The sequence below is a fragment of the Erinaceus europaeus genome, chromosome 17, assembly GCF_950295315.1.
Source record: "Erinaceus europaeus chromosome 17, mEriEur2.1, whole genome shotgun sequence".
In the NCBI taxonomy this organism is placed as follows: Eukaryota; Metazoa; Chordata; class Mammalia; order Eulipotyphla; family Erinaceidae; genus Erinaceus; species Erinaceus europaeus.
Genome location: NC_080178.1, coordinates 60,732,457 through 60,753,521, shown reverse-complemented (window position 1 = coordinate 60,753,521; position 21,065 = coordinate 60,732,457). Strand labels below are relative to the sequence as shown.

The 21,065-nt window shown below is 36.8% G+C and overlaps 1 protein-coding gene across 14 annotated transcripts in view; it reads right to left on the bottom strand.

Annotated features, from left to right (window-relative positions):
• Positions 1 to 21,065, bottom strand: part of DLG2 (discs large MAGUK scaffold protein 2) — a 1,912,587-nt gene that overhangs the window by 28,565 nt on the left and 1,862,957 nt on the right. For 11 of the 14 annotated variants that reach the window (XM_060176791.1, XM_060176795.1, XM_060176797.1 and 8 more), the window contains one exon: positions 6,894 to 6,993. In XM_060176791.1, coding sequence (XP_060032774.1) covers positions 6,894 to 6,993 — 100 coding nt within the window. Of the gene's footprint in view, positions 1 to 2,157; positions 2,200 to 6,070; positions 6,117 to 6,893; positions 6,994 to 21,065 lie in introns of all 14 variants that reach the window. The other 3 variants (XM_060176807.1, XM_060176792.1, XM_060176793.1) reach the window with 3 other exon arrangements.

The window sequence follows — 21,065 nt, the reverse complement described above, 5'->3', positions numbered from 1 at the left end:
TTCCTCTTTTTACCCAATAGACATTTACAAGCACCTACTATTTGAGTGACTAGTACCATGAGCATATCACTTCAAAACCTGTCAAGTACTTGAAAGTCTTGGGCCAATTTTAATAACTTAATGTTTCTGAGAAAAACATCCCTACCACTGAAAGAGGAATAAAAGGTCTCTTTAAAAAAGTCTGAAAAATATTTCTAAAAGAAAAGGTAGGTCTTGTATATATTTTCTAGAAAAAGGATCAGAAAAGTAATATATATTTTCTCTGTCTTTCTGTGTACTGGAAGCACAACACTTAAAAACTGGAAGAAACTAAGATCATTGGTGTCCATAAAACCCAACAAATGAGTTCAATAGAACTCTCGTGCTGCATTCAGGATGCCTCAGGCATCAGGAAATAATCTTTGGATATTTCATCTAGGCCTTCTTTGTTTTAGCAACAAATAAAGATAGGGAGGTCCAAAGGGAAGAAGGTGAATGTTCCCCTAAATTGGGTTAATCCTAAAGTAAGAATAGAAAGAATGTAAAATTTTAAGGACCATGCTAAGATCCCTTAGATTTTTTTTTTTTCTAAATCGATGAAATCTGAAGGGAAAAGCTCATTTTACTCTCTAGTGTATTTTATCTTCCTTCTTTGGTTACTACCTTCATCTGCCACCTTCCTCTTTTATCCTTCATACTATTCACTATTCTGATTTGATTCTCTAATGTCTATCTCAGAATTGAAATGGAACTTGGTCATACTTCAAGAATACTATATGCCATCGTACCAAAAATAAAACAAAATAATAAACATGGTCTTGTAAAGTGTAATGTTGTAATGAAAAACTAAAATAAACACAAACTACTTTAGTTTTCAGTGGTCTGGGAGGTGGCACAGTGGATAAAATGTTGTTCTCTCAGGCATGAGGTCCTGAGTTCAATCCCTGGCAGCACACATACCAGAGTGATGTCTGGTTCTTTCTCTCTCTCCTATACCTCTCATAAATAAATACATAAACTATTAAAAAAACTATTTTAGCTTTCAATTCGCATAACCTTTGTGGGAAAAAACAAACTAGTTTGTGACTTGGTAACTATGAGTACAGTTATCTGTTATCCTTGGCAAATGCTTTTCAATACTAAGGAGAAAAGTAAAGAAAATTCTTAAGAATCCCAGTAATTAGATACATCTATGCTAGTCACCAAAAAGCAGAATAAGCAGGTGTAAACAAACCACATGAACTGATGAAAAGTTTGTGCTTGGTGTTTGGTGAATATTCTTATATGGTAAGCAAATGACTTGAGGTGACAAAATCAAGACCAGAAACAACCTTTTGCATAGTTACCTACCTTTTCAGTAAAGCTTTCTGATCTTAGATTTGTCACCTTATTAAAAAAGCCCTCCCCTCTCAATTTATGTCTGTCCTATCAAATAAAAATAAAGTAAAAAAAAAAAGATTTCCTTCAATGTTATTAGAAAATGAAACTTTTTTTTATCACTTCCCAACTGTCAAAAATACAGTTAGAAAAATGTATCCACCTTAAAATATTAATCAAGGAGTGATAAGATGTAAAAGGTTTATACTTTAGTTCAAAGGAACACTGTAATTTATAAAGATTTTTCATGTAGGGCTGAGCCAGGAACAGAAAGGAAAAGGCAAATTCAGAAGAAAAATTAAACCAAGATAATTTTTCAGTCCTTCTGCAGGAAGTTTAAATTACTTGGGTGGGGAGGGGGTTAGAGGTGAGGGGCAGAATGCCAAAATTCACCAGGTTGAAACACCTCCCAACACCCTGACACCACACAGACATACACACAGACACACACACAGACACACACACAGACACACACAGACACACACAGACACACACACACACACACACACACACACACACACACACACACATTTTGTCTTTGGGAGAATTGCATTCCTGGGTCACAGACAACCAAGAACTGCTTATGAGCAAAGGGTTCGACTTCCATAAGGGTTGGGCAGATGGTCCTCTTGTCTTTAGTATTTATCCACATCAAATGATGATTTCATTTCAAGCCATTTGCTTTGGATGGAGATGATAAAGGGCAGCAATAGAAAACAACAACAGCAAAAATCTGAAATGACCACGGCAGGCAATGGGGCATCGCAAAGAAAAGAACAGCAAACCAAAGCAGTAACTTACGGTAGCTACTTTCGCTATCGCTGGCATTAGAAGAAACATGTTCTGCAAGAACAGCACAGCAAATTAAACAGATACCAAGCATTGGAGAGCAGCCAGAACTTAAAGAAACAGACTCATGCAAGGCTACTAGAAATGTGAGCAAAAGGCAAGTGAAAAGCAAAAAGCCAAAGAGGAGATTGCATTAAAAACTTATGTCAAATAAAGATGAAAACTTTACCTTCATTTTTACAGAACACTACTTACTACCTGGTTGCCATTTTTTTTAAACAAACAGGGAAATGCCTTTCATTGCCAAACATGTAATGCCAATCTAAGCACTTTTATTTTCAGAAATGTATGAATCCATTCATATAGCTCTGACTTTCCTGATTCCTGTTACAAATGCCTTATGTTTTTACCTGTAAATTCAGAAGTTTGTGGATCTGCTTTCTGGCAGGCTTTTTTTGTTTCTCTCTCTCTCTCTTTTATTATCTTTATCTATTTACTGGATCTCTCTTTTTTTATTATCTTTATTTATTGGATAGAAATAGCCAAAAATTAAGAGGAAGGGGGAGATAGAGACAGAGAGACATCTGTAACTCTGCTTCATCACTTGTGAAGCTTTCCCCCTGTGGGTGGGGATCAGGGACTTGAACTGGAGCCTTTGCACACTGTAACATGTGTGCTCGGCCAGGTACACCACCACCTGGCCCTGTATTTTTTGTTTCTCTACTTTAGCTTTTGGTTGATTTGCAGGAATCTTGAATTTCAAATTGCCCACTGAACTCTGGAATCCCTTGGATTAGATTTTCATTGAAATGCTTTCTATACTAATTCTCAGGGTGAGAGGGGGATTGTTGAAGATCTTTCCTGTTTTGGTAAGTGAGTAGAAAATCTTCAAGGAAGATATGAGTCACTGAAAAAAATGTTTTATAAATCAGCTCAATATTTCCTGGCTTTTAGTTTGAGATTCTTACTTAGATGCTGCTAAGTTCTAGAAACATGGAACAAATAGGAGATAAGTAATTGGATAACAAACACAGATACTGGTATTCAGTACGTTTTAAATTTCATTTTGAATGATTTGCTTATAGAGTAATATCAGATTGTTCTTTCATAAAAATATAGCTTAGCTTACATAACAGGGACATAGAGGTTATGTGCCAGCAATAGAATTTTTATTTCCAAAACTATATTCTTTCATCTCTACTGTTTCTTAACTTACAGACAATAATATCATCAATTGATCAACTCTTTTGCCTGAGATGTTAAATAAATGAATATATGACTATTTAATTTCTGAAGCTTGCTAGCAATAGCCTGGGCTTTTTGAAAAGTGACAGGTTTTTCAAAAGTGCATTTTTATAAAAATATAATTAGGTAACATTATTCTCTAACAATATAAAAACCTTTAAAATGTTTATGGAGCAGATTCTTGCCAATGGCAATATTCTATTTTTTTGAGCTCTACTGTTGTATAACCAACAGCAAAACTGTAATACACTTAATGTGCACAGTGTAATGACTTTCTGTACATATACATTGTGAAAGGATTACAAAAATCAAACTAATTAACATAGGCCAGAATGATTCTTTTTAGAGCATGAAATTACTGAAAACTAAAACATGAGTTAGAATCACAGGACTCATTTCTTCTTGTATTGGCCTATGACCAGAACTGCACAGATAATTATTTTTTAATGGGGGGAAATTAATGGTTTACAGTAAATACAGTAGTTGATACAGTACATGTCTAAAATTTTTCAATTTTCTGTGAAACACTTTCACATCTAGCCTAGGTCCTACCCCACCATCGTAGATGGATAATTTTAGGCACACATCTTAACAGGGCAAAGGGGAAGGAAAGACGTATGAGTGAATCAGCAAAAAGAAAGTCAAGGCACAAATTAAGTAACAATGTACCTTTGTAAACATGACTATTTTGAGGAATATGATTGGGTTGTTTGTTTTTTTTTTTTTGGTTTCTGTGCTTTTTATTTTTACATTTAAAATTATTTAGAATGATGCTACATTACCTCTGAAGAAATGCAGAATCATGCCATGTCTAACAATTAATCGCTTTCAGCATGAAGGCATTGTACAACTGAAATGTTCTATTTTGTAGTTAATGAGAAATTGAAAATATTTCCCAGCTAAAGTTGAAATTATGATTAACAATAATGGCATTATTTGAAAAGCAACAACAAAAAGCACCTAGTGAAGTCTGCCCGTCATTTAAAGTGTAAACAAACATTTGCATACTCTAGATTTAATAGAGAATTACTCATTTTTGATATTAGAATAGCAGCAACTTTTTAGTGATACTCATTTACTAGTAATATACTAGCATATATAGTCTCCTATGTTAGAATATCTTCCTTTCTCCATGCCCAACAGGAGATTATTATAAACTCTTTGTGATACTTGATGCTGCAGATAATGTTAAAAATCATTATTTGAACTTCAGCCAGTAAAATTTCATGGTACATTCTATATAGAGACTCAAAGATAAAGTTTTCATCTTGTAGATCAGTAGTTACTCTTCATCAGATCGTTTTCTATATACATATGTATATATATATATATATAAAATATGTCAAACTTAATAGTTTGAGGGGATCATTTATTACCTAGCCTTATATAAATCGCTCTTGAAAACATAGTATAGCTCATTGTCACTTTGTTTTCTATATAAGTGAAATGAACAGCTTCTGAAAATACCACCAATGTTATTAGATTAAAATAAACCAACCAACCAACCATATAAACAAACAAACAAACAAACATGTGAGAAGAGTTGTAAAAGACACAAAACCCTTTTCTTATTTCACTGGTGCCTATACAGTGGATTTAATTTTTCAAAGCTGCATTAATATTTATTAATTTATTTTTTAGAAAGAGACAGAGACAAGTGGAGAGAGGGGGAGGGAGAGAGAGTGAGAAAATGACCCCAGCACCAAAGCTTCCTTAAATGTGGTGGGGGCCAGGCTCAAACCTGAGTCGAGTCCATGACTATCCAAGTGAGCTGTCTTAGGCTCCAGTGGACTTAGTATTTACGAAAGAAAAGTCAAAAAGAAGAAAAGAAAAGAAAAGCCATACTATAGTATAGTTACATACAGGGCTACATTATTTTACTGCTCAATGCAGTGAGGCACAGATTAAAAGTGTGAATAACTAGAAAATGTAAAGGTTTAATACACTCCATTTTTCCATTTGTACTATAAAGCAAAAAAGCAGATGTAGTGCATCTAAGGAGATGCTAGCACACAAACATAAATAAATCTAAAAAGGTTTTCATACAAATGTTTCAAACAGGATCACTGCAAGTCAAAAAAAAAAAAACACACACACACCATTCAAAGTTAATAACAGGATAATTCATAGACCAGCAAATAGTTTTAATTACTTTTTGAGAATGCATGTTACTTTTGATTATTCAGTTTTTTTTCTAATAGTGAAATACAAACTTATTATGGAATTTGGCAAAGTCATCAAAAGTATTGGGGGGTGCAAAAAAGCAGAAGAAAGAACATATAGTACATTGCTGTTTCCCTGTTCTAGACATTTAGCTTACCCTTTCTTTCAACATGGATTCTTGCTCTCTTAGGGGTGGGGGACACATAGTACAGGCAGCAGAGCAAGGGATGCCATGGCTGGCATTAGGACCATGTTGGTCACATAACAGTGTCAGAAAGGGAAGGTGTGAACTGTAACGGAAGTCACAGTGCCTGATACATTTTGCTTTTAAATGTTGACATGCAGAACAAAACAGCTGGAAAAGTACTTTGTAGGAGCATTCACAGCTAGGTAACAAATAAAACTTGGATCTCGTGCATGCTAGGAGAGAAAGGCCCTCAAGAAAAGGGACAAAAGCCAAACTCAAAAGGAAAGGAAAAGAAAAGAAAAGTTATAGTGACCATTCCTGGGAACTTACTCAGAGTCTTTGTTCCATAACCGTCGTCACCTAATCCGGGGATGTCCTGCATGGAAGTCCCCAGAGAGAGCAATGAGAGAGGAAGAACAGCCACGGAAGAGGAAGGAAGAAGTCAGTGGAGTTGAAATGGATACTACCATGACAGACCGTGTTGTCTCAGCAATCTGGATCCAACTTTCTCTTCTTTTGAAACAAATGTCACCCCAAATCCTATGGGCTGAGACTCAAGGATTTGTAAAAGCAAATAAAAAAAATTTTAAGGAGAAGACTATTGCCAAAAAGCAAGTGCGTTTTTGTCGGCTATCAATGTCACCACAAAAAATGTACTATTTAAAGCAAGGGTCCACTCTATGGTTCAAGAGGAATTTTAGATTTAGTGTCACCATTTAGTAAGGGTTAAATATTTGTTAGGAGAGAGTGAACAAATGTGCGAGTAACCAATACAGGGAATTTAGTCTCTCCCAATTAACTAGCATTCCAAAACATACACATATATATTAAAGGTGGCAAAGGAATCTATTATTTCTGTCCAGAGAATTTTGTCTCAAGCCCTAGCGCTGCATGATAGGAAAGGAAAATCAAACCCAGTTCTGGTTATAGGAAATGCAGTCCCTTCCCACCGTATTCTATAGAGAAGAGCCACTCCAAGGGGAGGATCCAGACTGCAGCCAACCACTGGTCACAGTAGTAAGCCCTGACCTGCCTGCCTGCCACGTTTGTTTGCCTAGCGTGTAGCATGAGACAGCCTACACCATGCGTGTTGCCCGTGAAAGATTTTTTTCTCTCATGTGGCATGTGATATTCTCTTCAAGAATCTACTTACGTTCAGGATCACTGGTTTCCTGCTCACTCTGCTCCTTGTTCTTGTAGAATGGGAATTTTCGTGAAAAGATGAAGCTCTTTTTACGCTTGTCATTGAATGACTGTGAAGGAGAAAAGGCATGGGGCAAAAACAGGGGACGTCTAATTGTTGTCACACTCATGCTGACAAAACAACTAGTTTGTAAAAGCAGAGAGAGCTGTAGTGACACAAGCAGATATGCTCAAGAGGTGCTAGAGGGGCCCTAATGACAGATTTTATTTTCAAGAGGTATCAGTGCTGAATGATGATACCTTGGAAATATTGCCTCCTGGTTAAAAGATTGGTTGTAGACAAGTGGCAATGAAGGAACATGGTATTATTTTGAAACATAAGATGCAGAGTCTCTGTTCTGTTCCACAGTTTGCTAGGTCATTTCCCTAGGGTAGTAACTGAAGCTCTGAACCTCAGCATTTTCTTCATCTGCAGAAGGAGGATAACAATAGCTCCTCTGCGGTAAGACTCACGCAAAGCAGTGGAAACATAAAGTGCTATAAAAATGTCATCTGTTGCATCAGGCAAAAGGACCTTATTAGAGAAACTAGCTTTCTTCTCAGTGCTTGGGAGTCTTTTTAACTGGAGTTTGATTTACTTCAGCTTGGATTTAATTGAAACTATACAGAAAACTATGTGGGTTTATGATGCATGATAACTATGGAATTACCTGTGGGAATATGATGAAGCACACTATTTTCACTCAAAAGAGATCCTGGAAATTGATTAAGCCCCAAGTTCTCATTTTGTAGATAGGAGATGGAGACAGATTGAGTTTCTTGCAAATATCACAGAGGTATTATTAGGTAACAGCAAGGACCTCTTCAATCAAAACCTGTTAAAATTACTACTTAGGAGTAATTTGATATTTACTGAAGCAAGGGAGGAATAATAGTCATCTATATTCTGACATGATTAAAAAGCATGTAATAAGCACTGTCCTTAAAAATGTAAACCACCCCCTTAGCTTAAAGGAAGAGGTAGTAAAAATAGTATTTAACGGAGGCTGGGCAGGGGCATACCTGACTGAGTGTGTACATTTCCACACACAGGGACACCAGGTTCAAGAGCCCAGTTTCCACCTGCATGGGGAAGCTTCATGAATGGTGAAGCAGTGCTACTGGCTGGTTTCTCCCTCTCTCTCTCTCTTTCAGCTCCCTTTCACCTCTCAATTTCTCTCTGTCCTATTAAATAAATGAATATATAAACTAGTTACACTTAATGGAATACATATTTTAGAATTTATACACTCAAGGGCATATCATATGCTCCTTTGGATGACTTAAGAAAATTTCATTTATCACCACAGTTGCTGTTATTATGCAAATTCTTTGTGGGATTCTTCTTTGGGAAATATGTTCAGCCATTTTTGTGCAATTAATTTCACATTCTCATTTCATTTTAAACATCTATCTGTTTACTACCCTTATTTGATGAATATGGGCCTGAGAGTCACTCGTCAAGGATGATTTGTCACCACATCAATGAATGTGCAAAAGACTCTGAAAATAATTCGCCAAATGAATTCTATAGCAGTTTCAGCAACAGCAGTTGGGAGTAGTAAATGGAGAGGCAGTAAGTGTGGCTTCTTAGGAAAAAACATTTGTTTAGATATATGTATTTTCGGCCCAGTGGTGGGGGTTAGTTATGTGCCCTTATGGATTTGAAGAAATAGTTTAAGTAACTTCTTTTTATATACTCATATACTCCTTTATCAAATATTCATTTCAGTAGTCATATTTATTTAGGAAATATTAGAGTGCTAAAACGCTGGTGCTGTTACTTAGTAATTTATTACTTCTTTACTTACTAGATATTTTCATCAAAGTCAGTGAAATTTAATGAACTACTAATAAGGCCCTAATGTTACTAAGTAATATTAATAATTTCTGAGATTAGGGGACACATTTCATACTTCATATTCAAGTACTAGAAAGATATTCTCAGAGTAAAAAGGAAGTATTGCTTCACAATTAGTACTCTGCTGACAGCACTTATGTTTCATGATTTATTTGAGCATGATTTATAATTGAGGACTATTGTCTACAGATAAAACTGGCAACTAATCCCGTTTTTCTCAGTTAAAAAATAATGTCCTTAAAGGAACATTAAATATCCTTGCATCACTCCAGTTTCATGCCACTTTTACATTTCAAGAATATTTAAACTCCAGTAACTGAAAATAAAATAAAATAAAAACATGTACGAATCAGTGACACATGACATCGAGAGATATGTTAGACATTTAACTTAAACATTAGGTATGACTTGTCATGCAAAACAAAAACTTACACATTTTCATGCAAATTCAAAGTACCAGAGGAGTAGTCTGGTGTTAAAATGTGGAAAGATGGACAAAGAAAAGGCCTTCGAGGGCTAAAATGAAGCTGCATGCAAATCACATAGTCTGTTTCATGGGGTCAAAAGAAAATGGAAATGTGTGTATGTGATATGAATTCTTATGTCTGTGCAAGCAAGAATTGCAATGTGTAGCATTCTTCAAGTATGAAGATGTTGTGTACCATGGATCATCAGATAATTAATTACTCGAGCATCAAATTATCCTAACACATCAGCCTTATACACTCAAAGTCATTTTGTATTGAATTAAGAAATGATAATGAAATCCTTTGGGGTCACACTGCCTTACAGTCACAGACACAAAGCCAAATCATAACTCAAATTCACAGATTGAAGGCCTCAGTTTAATATTTCAAATGGGAGAGGTACCAAGTGGCTTATAATGCTAAATTCTTTATTTCTGATGAGACACGTAGAATAAACATTATATAAGATTTTGTTGCTTTTGGTTTTAAAAAGGAAAATCTGTTACATGAGTGTTAGGTGAGAATAATAAACTAGCACTTTTGCTACTTATAGAGTGTATGGCTCAAAGCAACTGAAGGTAGCTTTACAGATCTATTAATCATATTTGACCAATGCTATTTTTTTTTTCCAACATTACAATATTTTAAATGCTGATCCACTGTTTTCATTGGAAGGAAACTTCTTTGAACAGAGATTTTGAAAATACCAACCAATCATATGCTTGCAATCATATGCCAGCAGCAAACTGGCATATCTTAGAATCTCATTTTGGAAACTGAATTATGAAGAACTTAGGAACGAAAGTGATAAAACAAAACCGCTAACATTTATTATGCAATTATTATGTATCAAGGTTGGTTTAAATATCACATGTGATAATATCCTCATTAATTTCATGAAGTTAGTAGCACTGATAGTCCCAAATTACAAGTGAGAAAACCGAAGGCTATAAAATTTCTGTTATTTGCTCAAAGTGTGTGGTTAGTGAGCACTGAATTTAGGATTTGAATTAGCAAGTATTCCTGTTTGCCAACACTGCTGCTCATCGAAGCAAGAAGTTTCATTTTAAAAATTACTAGTATTTGAATCACTTACGTGATATAATAGTCTGTTGTTTTCACAGCTTCACTATATGGCATTTATTTATGCCATCTCATACTGTTGGTTTCAATAATACTTTTGTGGCCTAGGCTGATATACTTTTTGATACCTGCTCATAATTTTGAGATCTAATACTCTATTGTTCTTGATCTTATGATGATGTAAAAAATAAAATTAAAACAATTCTGGAGAAGGTACAAATGCAACTGATAGCTAAGCGCCCATAATAGACAAATTCATAAAGACAAAGTTAATTAGTGGTCTGTTAGGGTTAGGGCAAGGGTTGGGGAGAGGAAATACAGAGAATGGCTACTGGGTGCAGTATACGTGTTGGGGTGATGAAAATGTTCTAAAATTAGATTATACTGACAGCTGCATAACCCTGCGGATAACTAAAATTTCTGAGTCGTACACATTAAATGAGTAAAATGTTTGCTATATGAGTTATGGTTCAATAAAAACCATTTTTTACATAGAAAGGGCCCCTTCTTAGTGTAATTCCCCGCCATGGGATGTGGAAAACAATAATAACATGTTTTAAATTGTATTTGGTGTAAATTGTTTTTCACTTTAATTGAATGAGAGGAAATCACCCTCCCTAACCCTTGCCATCAATCACACACACACACACACACACACACACACACACACACACACACACACACACACACACACACACACACTCCTTGTTTATCTGATTCAGTTGTGTTAAATGAATACCTTTCATGTTGTGACAGACATTAGAAAACCCATACCAGGAATTAGCATGTAATTATTACCTGTCACTCAGAAATCTCTAAGTTGTTAGGCCAGTGGGATGAAAACTATTTAGAATGATGCCAAGATATGATGACCTTCGTGTGCAATTTTTTGTTTTAATTACCACCAGGCTTCTCACTGGGGCTCAGTGCCAGCACTATGAATCCACTGCTCTCGGGGGTCATTTTTTCCCTTCCCGATCTCCCTTTCTTCTTTCTACAGGTCTCCTACATATAGCTATATCCTCTATACCTTGACTCAGGTGGGAGCTATAGAAACCCTCTTACTTTTATTCATTTCATGAAATATCAGACCTTAGTATTAGAATCCCACTCACTTTTACACACTTCTCTCCTATCAATTATGATTTCAGGGTAGGTATCGCCACTTTCATTTCAGTATCTCCATGGTAGGTCTTCAATAAAGATCCCCTCAATCAATTCATAAGACAGTGTTGGAGTGATGAACCACCTTGGAAATATGGGGAAGAACTTGGTAGGAGGAGGAGGAGGAGGAGGAAGAGAAAGTGAAGGGGTCATAGTGGGGGAGGAGAGTAAGACATATATAATGAAGAACGGGAGAAAAGAGTGAGAAGAGAAAAAACAAAGAATAAAAACTATAGACAAACGTTTATTTCTTTTTCTTTTTTTTTTAAGAAAGGATTAATTAACAAAACCATAGAGTAGGAGGGGTAAACGTTTATTTCTTTATTGCATTTCTCTGCAATATTATGTCTTAGGACATGCTTTGCTCATGAATTAGATCATAATTCTCTGCTCAGTAATCAGATTTACTTCCAGTTGCCATTTGTATTGCTAGTAATAAAAATGTGATGGCTCAGCTACTGCCTTGTATAAATTTTTGCATAGTATTACATTTTTAGTTCCATAGCCCATAACTGAGTAATGGAAAATTTCAGAATATTTTAGTAGTATTCATAATGTAATAAAATTTAGCAGTTAATTCTCTCCTTCTAATCTTTTCCCTTTTATTTCATTCATAGGAAAAAAAAAGGCTAGTTTGTTTAAAATACCTTTCGATTAATAAATAAAGCGTACCTCTTTTATGAAATAAATGCAAGAAATATAGGGGGAAAATTGCCTAACATTCTATACTGAGAAGAACACCACCTTTATTGATACAGAAACATACCATTGCTTAAAAAAATATTCTAGGATCCGAGGATGGTGCACTTGGTTGCGTGCAGACTTTACCATGCATAAGGACCTGGAGTCAAGCCTCTGCCCCCCACCTGCAGGGTGGAAGCTTCACGAGTGCTGAAGCAGTGCTGCAGGTCTCTCTCTTTCTCTCTCCTTCTCTATCTCTTCTTCCCTTTCCCCTGTCCTATCATATTAAATCTTTAAAAAAGGAGCCAAGAGATAGCTCACTTGGCAGGGCATGTGTCTTGCTACTCACACAGACCAAGTCTGAGTCCCAACAGCATGCAAGAGTTTTATAGCACTGGAGGCAGCTCTATTGCTCCAGTGTCTTTCTCTCTGTGTCGCACTCTTTCTGATGTTACAAGAATGAAAAGGCCAGCCTAGGAACAGTGAAATCATGCATATGTGAAGCCCTGGCACCACGTACACAAAATCTTCTGTTTATTTTGTATGACCTGTAGAATTTAAGAATCTGGTTTGTTTTTATTTACTATTATTACGTACCATAAAGGATTACTGGAAGGGGGGTTGGCAGTTAGTTTTGTGGCCTTACAAACTTAATTTACTATCTAAGTTTCACTTGTGGGCATTGAAGTATGACTATATGTTTTGAAAAAGCCTTAGTTTCTGACACTTGGTAAAGCTCAACAAGCCAGAGTCAATTGTTGTAATGGTAATAAATACATTTTCCCACATGATTAGAGTCACTGGAAGTAGAGACTTTATTGGGTGCATGACACTGAAATATAGCTAGAAATAAATAGCAAAAAGAAATTTAGAAAATCCTCAAATATGTGGACATTAAAGATAAAAAACCCTCCTAATATCCAATGATTCGAATAAGAAATTACAAAGACTGTTGTATATATTGTTGAATGTAAAACATTAATTCCCCAATAAATAAATAAAATTACAAAAATTACAAAAGAAATAGCAATACTTTTAACAAATGACAATAATGATGCAGAACACCAAAAGGTAGCAGACACAGTTAAAGCAGCACATAGAGTCTAACTTCTGAAATACGGATACTTTAAAATATCTTTAATCAGTAATCTAATCTTTCACCTAAAGTGAAAGCTAGTATAATATGGTTATGCTAAAAGACTTTCATTCTTGAGACACTAAAGTTCTCAGGTTCAATCTTCAGCATCACCATAAGCCTCACCTGAGCAGCACTTTAGTTAAAAATACTATAATAGTAGGGCAAACGCACCCTCCCCAAACAACAATAATGAAGAGTAGAATAAGAATTAATGAATAAAGAAATGTCAACAAAAATAGTTCTTTGAAGAGTAATAAACATTGCTAAACCATTATCTATATTAAAATCCCCAAAGGAAAAACAAAAGAGAGACTACTCACTACTAATATTATAAAGGAGATATTTGTATAGAAATGCCAGGAGCCATTTCTCTGCTTGATAGATGATAAGCTTTGAAACAATGGAAGCCCTCGAGACAAGTGTTAATTCCCCCTTGGGCAGGCCATTTCCCCTCAGGTAAACCATTTATCAGTAATCAAGTGAGTCAACACACAGTTGTGGTGATAAACATGGTTTGGCCATTGTTTGTTGCAAGGAACATTCCCCTTTGAAGATTGCTCCCCCTCCTCCTCCTCCAGCACTTCCCCCCCCTTCCCCAAAGCCTTATAATGCCTGTGTACACAATAAAATTTTGCAGCTTGATCAGAAACTTGTCTTGCTGTCGTTCTTTCGTGTCTCGTGTCCCTGTCATTCCAGATTTTTTAGGTTCCTAGCCCCTGTTCACTGCCCTGCTGGTCGGGGCATAGAAATACAATGAGTTATAGGGGAAATTAAAAATAACTATATAACCAACTAAGTAGATAGCTTAGTTGAAGTGAATAGTGGTTTCCTAGTCCTTTAAAAAAAAAAAAAAAAAGAATAGTAACTAAACTTTGTGAGAACAATGTTGACCATGGGGTTGGTACCCACAAGACTTTGCATATGGTGACTTACAACACATGCACACATACACGCACACATGCACGCACGCATGCATACACACACAGGTGTGAAACTGTCTTTGACATCTTATAATTTTGTAAATCACTGTTAAATTGCTAATAATAAAATTATATTAAAATTATTTTCTTGGGAGTGTTTTTAAGGAGTTGAATTACTGAGTTCAATAATAGCAAATGTTTTGACACATTGCAATTTGCTTTCAAATTATCTATGCAAATTGATATTACCATCATTAGAAATTTATTCCTGATCTATAACTGGTCTCAGTAATGTGTCTTCACTTCTCTTTATATCCTTTTCAACAACTCCTACACTCTCTTAATGTGTCGGAATGTGTTTGTTCACCCCTATACAATGTAAGGCTCGAGTGCAGAAGTTGTACTATTAATCTGCTGGTCAAGAGCAAGATCTATTCAAACAAGCTACAAGAGAATATGAATAACAAATCTATAGCAGGGAAAGTAAGGTTGGTGCTTTTTCTTTTTTCTATTAAATTCTTTACTTTAAGAGTAACTCAAGAGGGATTATTTGTTTTAAAAAACTTTAAATTTTGGAGCTGGGAGGTGGTTCACCTGGTGAAGTGCACATGTTACAGTATGCAAGGACCCAGGTTCAAGTCCATGACCCCACCTGCATGGGGAATACTTCATGAGAGATGAAACAGTGCTGTGGGTATCTCTATTTCTCTCTATGTCCCCCTTCTCTTTCAACTTCTTTCTGTCTCTATCCAAAGTAAATAAATAAAAAAGTTTTTAAGTTTAAATTTCTACTACTCTTACATTAAATTCCAAAGTGTTAAGATAATAAAATATTATGAAAATATTTTGTTCACAACTCAGGGCTTCATGTCTAGAAACACACTCAAATAAGAAAAATGTTATTTTTGCGAGTTGTGCAGTAGGTTAAGAGTATGTGGCACGAAGCACAAGGACCAGCTTAAGGATCTTGGTTCGAGTCCCGGCTCACCACTTGCAGGGGAATTGCTTCACAGGCGGTGAAGCAGGTCTGCAGGTGTCTATCTTTCTCTCCCTCTCTCTGTCTTCCCCTCCTCTCTCCATTTCTCTCTGTCCTATATAACAACAACAACATCAATAACAACAACAAAAATAACTACAACAACATTAAAAAAAACAGTAAGGGCAACAAAGGGGAAAATAAATAAATAAATATAAAAAATTTAAAAAACGAAAATTGTTATTTCTGAGAAGCTTCGGAATACAGTTACTACTATAACCAAAAGAACAGGAAGATTAACTCCAGCCATTACTAATAACTGTGTAGATATTCTGCAAACAACCAGGCACACTTCGTGATGGGAGAACCAATAGGCCTGTAGGCCCATACGCAAATTACCTCTTGATTTTTTTATTCTCGTGTGTGTGTGTGTGTGTGTGAGAGAGAGAGAGAGAGAGAGAGAGAGAGAGAGAGAGAGAGAGAGAGAGAGAGAGAGAGGTGAGAGCCATCACTCTATCTAGTGCCTTACAGGGCAGGTTTATTGTGACTGTGTACTTAAATCCCATGCTTTAACTCTGCCTCTCCCTTTCTATTGTCCCCCTACCTCTCCACCCACCCCACCCCCACACAGAGTAGTTCTTACCAAGTCTTAGAGACCACCTGGCTACTTTTTTTTGCATATCAATGTGCTTTAATTATCTATATTCTACATATGAACAAAAACATCTGGTAGTTGTCCTTCTTGCTCTTATTTCACTAAGCATAATCACCACCAGTTTTATTCCTTTTGTCTCCAAGGACACAGTATCATCTTTTTAAATTGCAGAGTAGTATTCCGATGAATATATATGCTCCACAAGTTCTTTATCCAGTTGTCTACCAATTTTCTTCTCTCCCACTTTTCATCTCTTTCCTTCCTTCTCTGCTTCACTCCATCCTGCTATTTGTTGCAATTCAAAGGTTCTCTGTTAATTCCTAGATGGCTAAGCCCACATGATGTAGCTATCTTTATATCAACAACCACAGCTAGGGAGGGCAGCAGTACACTCCTATAGCTTAAGTTCTAGAATTCATATAGAAGAGTCCAACTAGCTGGTCAGTGTTGGGCAAGAGGAAGAGCTTTTAAAAGCGAGAGCAGTGAGCAAACATCTACTGGCAGTTCAGAATTACACCAATAAGGGATGTGAGGGTGATCTGGCTGTGACATATGTCACACCATTGATGGCCAGGGTTGATTCTGCTGATCTGATTGACTAGGTGGGTGTCCCCTTTCTCCCTCACCACTCCATGTGCGTCCCTCCCAAAGCTATGTGCTTGGTAGAAGAGGATGAAGTTCCTCAAATAGAGACAGACAATCTTCAGTCCAGGGAATATGAAGGGCTGTGCTCCTTTGCTAAACTCTCCAAACAAACTTTCAAGAATCACACCAGGAAGAATGAAGAGACCTGGGTTTGCTGTGTGAATTGGAGAAGCCACCTCACATCTTCATGTAATAAACAAGACACTGAAACCAGCTCATTTGTGCAGCTTGCTTTATTCTTATGATTCTAAGATTTTGAAACCTTATTCAAAATTGAAGCTTAAAGAATCTTTTATCCACTTTCTATTTTGGCATTTTCTTTTTTTTTTTTTTAATTATCTTTATTTAATTTAACTGATAGAGACAGCCAGAAATCAAGTGGGAAAGGGGTGATAAGGAAAGACAGAGAGACACCTGCAACACTACTTCACCACTTGCAAAGCATTCCCCTTGCAGGTGGGGACTGGGGGCTTGAACTCAGGTCCTTGTGCATTATAACATGTGTGCTCAACCACGTGCACTACCACCTGCCCCCCATTTTTTTTAGCATTTTCTAAATGCATTGATAATTGAGATGGCCTTTATATCCTTAGGCTTTTTTCCCTATTTAAAATCTGAAGTTTGGCAAAAACATGGATAAATTTCCTCTTCACTATCTTAAATGAACCTGAATGGAGACCTTGCCTGGCTAGATTGCATGTTTAACTAATCTAGTCTTCCTCATCACCCAAATCCATACAGTTGTAACTAAGGAGTTCACTAATTGCCTTGCCAATTTCAGTTTCATATTTAGCCCAACTCCCTAAGTAACAGGATCTGACTCTAAAATGTTCTTTGGCATTTCCCACAGTGCCCTAGAACAATGTATGGAATCAAAGTGATAACAACTGCTTGGTAATCATAACATTTTTAAACTTTAAATATTTATTAAATGCTTTATGAATGTGACAGATACTTTTACAAGTGATTTATAAGACTTGACCATCCTAAATGCTTTCCACATATCACCAGTTGCTATCTAGTGACCAGTAATTACACTCACATTTTACAACATAAGGAAAGTAAGATGAACATAGTTTCCTCTCTCTCAACCATGTAACACTGCCTTTCCTGTAACTGCAGGCAAGGCTTCCAAGTATATACTGCACTCTACTTTTGGCAAATAACCACAATAAACAAACCACTGCTGAGAACTTCTCCAGCTAGTGGAGTGTTATACTTTATTTCTGAAACAATCATTGTTGCTTTAGTATTTTCAAAGGGTTCAAGAAAGGAGATGTCTGTGATAGGTTTCCTCTGGGCTCTAATCACATTGATGCTTTCTAGTGTGAAGTAACACTCTCATCTGCAGGAAGCTGGTCTCTCCTCAAGTTCGCACCTTCCTTCCCAGGAATGCCAAGTCTTCTGGCAATTTCCCCAAGGGCTCTTCTCCTTTTGTGGAAATCTCTCAAGCCACTCTTCACCCCTGAAGCAAGTTTGAGCCCACAAAGTCAAGCATCACCCCTGAAGCAAGTTTGAGCCCACAAAGTCAAGAGGGAGGCTGTGACCTATTTACATCTTCACTTGTGTTAGGAATGACCCTTACTCAAATCTATACATTGACTCAGGCAAATATTAAGTTGCAGAACACTCTATATTTCCTGACTTTCACTACCACTTGTCTAAGAACTTCTAAAGTTACCATGTCTCATGGACTTTCTCCTCACGGAAGCTTTCTTAGCTCCTCTACATCCCTTATTCTTAGCAGCTCAATTTTTTCATGCTCCAAAGAGATACTGAGCATATATGTAAGCCAAGCTCTGTTGGCTACAATAAACTCTATAAAAACTCAAATTCAGTGACAGAGATTCCCAGCTAATGTGATAGCGGGCGGGTGCAAGGTGCTAAATAGGCATGAGGAACACAGAATAAATTCCACAATGGAGAGGGAACAAAGTGAAATGTGAACTAGATACTGAAAAACAGACTGTCATTCACCAAGAGATACAGGGAGAAAGAGACAGGGGTTATCCCATTGGTAAAAGGGATTAGGCAGAGTCCTTAACTGTTGCTCCTTGGTAACTCAAAGTTCATCTTTTCTCAATGAGCATGCAAACTCCTCATTGATAATAGTAATCAGTAACTAATATTTATCGAGCTATCTCTGTGCCACTGTCACACTTTTGTACTAATTAGCTCATTACTCTTCCTCAAAATGCCAACACACACACACACACACACACACACACACACACACACACACACACACACACACACACACACTCTCTTAGTATATGGTGAAAAAACAGCTAGTCAATGTAGAAACTGAATTCAGGAAGTAGAAGAGAGCTGTATCTAGTACAGTACTCTCCTTGCTGTGAGGACCTGGGTTCCAGTCTCAGCACCACATGGGTACACTATGGTCAGCATGAAGATAGCCACATGGGTGGTGGGGTGGTGCTGTGGTTTCTCTCTCTCTCTCTCTCAAAAAAAAAAAAAGAATATGGGGCAGGGGAGGGCACTCAGCAGTGTTACACATGTTTAAGGTCTCACACATTATGCATGTCTACAACTCACTTCACCCACCACCAGAGTTCCTGTGGGCTCCTCCCCCACCAAACCACTTCTTGGGGGCGTTTCTTTCCTCTCTTGGGTGTATTTCTACTGCCCTTCTCACCATGCATGAGCCTTGGTACTCAGGAGTTTAGCACCCCAGCAGGCCATGCAGCTACTTTCTAGCAGAGAAGCCACCTTGTCCTGTTTCTCCAAGTCTGCCTATTCATATCAGAGCTTACAATTTCCCAGTGGTATTTGCAGCCATGGCCAAGAGCAGCAGGATAAGCCAACAACTTCCTGCAGCCTGAAAATTTCCAGAGTAGATAATGTTCCTTCAATAATTGTCTTTTCATTTCTTTTGCTCTTATTTTTTCCTGCCTAGAACCTTTCCTGAACAAACTCTTTTAAAATTGCAAGATGTCTTTCTACCATATGGGAAGTCTCTCCCTCTCTACTAAGAATATTTGGTAGGTTCTTTCCTCCAAATGACGTTTTTTATTCATTCCTCTACCTTCTATACTGGGAATGTTTCTTCAACATTTTATTTCCCTCCTACAATCTGGACTCTCTAGCCTTCAGGACCAGGGTCTTAATTTGTATTAAAAATGACTCCACCACATGGTTACCTCTTTGCTACAAATCTGTACTGAAAACTCCTCTGCATGGCATGGTTCCAACATTTTCTTCTCTTGGCCTAGTATCTGTCTATTACCGTCTTCACTTCAGCCATTACAAGTGGTGCCATTTTTCCTACACCACATGGTGACAGCTATTTTGGGTTGTTATGTGGTCAGTAGCTATCTTTGTTGACCTTCACATGGGGGCCACCATCTTGGACTGTCACGTAGTTAGCTGCCATCTTGGAAACCCACTGCACTGGGAATATGATTTCATAAGGTACTTCCCAAATGTTTTTGAAAAATTTTCTCTGGCCTAAATTTCTGTCTTATATCAAGACTAGCTAATCATTTTGATAAATGTCCCAGTCATTCAATCCTTTTGATGAAAATTGTCAGCTGCTATCCAGCTTTGCCACTGAATGAGGATCCAGTTAGTAGGCCAGTTTGTTGTAATCTTTTTTTGTAATGCTGCTTTGAAGGGTTTTTTATTTTCTAACTTGTTTACTTTGTTTTGCATTACAGTTTTGTCCCTTTTGTTAGGTAAATCAAAGCCACTCTACCCTTCACTTTAGGCAATTGTTTCAGGAAATGTGCAACAAGGTGTGTTTTGAAGGGGGAGTTCAGGACACAGGGACACCTGTCAAACTCCTGTTCTTCCCCTTGTCTCCCTGGAATGCCCAGAAGAGGATATATAGGGACTGGAGCCATGGCCTGGACTTTAGGTCTATTTCCCTACCATTTCTCTTTGTGCGTGTCCTATTCCTTGCCTCAAGGGATTCCATCTAAGTCACCACTGGGAACCATCCACATGAAATAAGATATGTTTGAGTATTTGGGGACTAAGCCAAAATGTTAATGTATTATTGTAATACAGTTTGGCCTAAATTTAAGTTGGACAATGGTCTATAATATCTCTAAAGATAATAATGCAATTCTTCAATTAGATTCACTTTGCCAGAGAAAGGGAATTGCTGAAAGACAGTGATAGACATACTATACATAAAATACAATTAGGCTTCACTTTTAGACTTAACAGTTTTAGTAATAACTTAAAATGTTGTTTCTGTTATCTTGAGAACTCCCAACCTCCAACCCCAGAGTAAGCTAACTAGCTTTCTTTCTCACTAATAGTGAGAAAGAAAGAGACTATTTTCTCTGTAGCAGGGCTAGCTGTGAGCCTCCTGCCAGCTAGAACAAAAGTAGGGTAAAAACAGTTTTAACACTCTAAATTCATGGTATTATCAAAGTAAAATTTCTGTTAGTATAAGTAAGAGCAATTTTTATAATAAATGTCAAACTGTTTAAAGTACTTATCATGTGATCATTCTTCATCCTCCAAGCTCTAAAATAAAAAATTGTATATATGTGTATATACACCTAATTAAGTAAGAAATATTT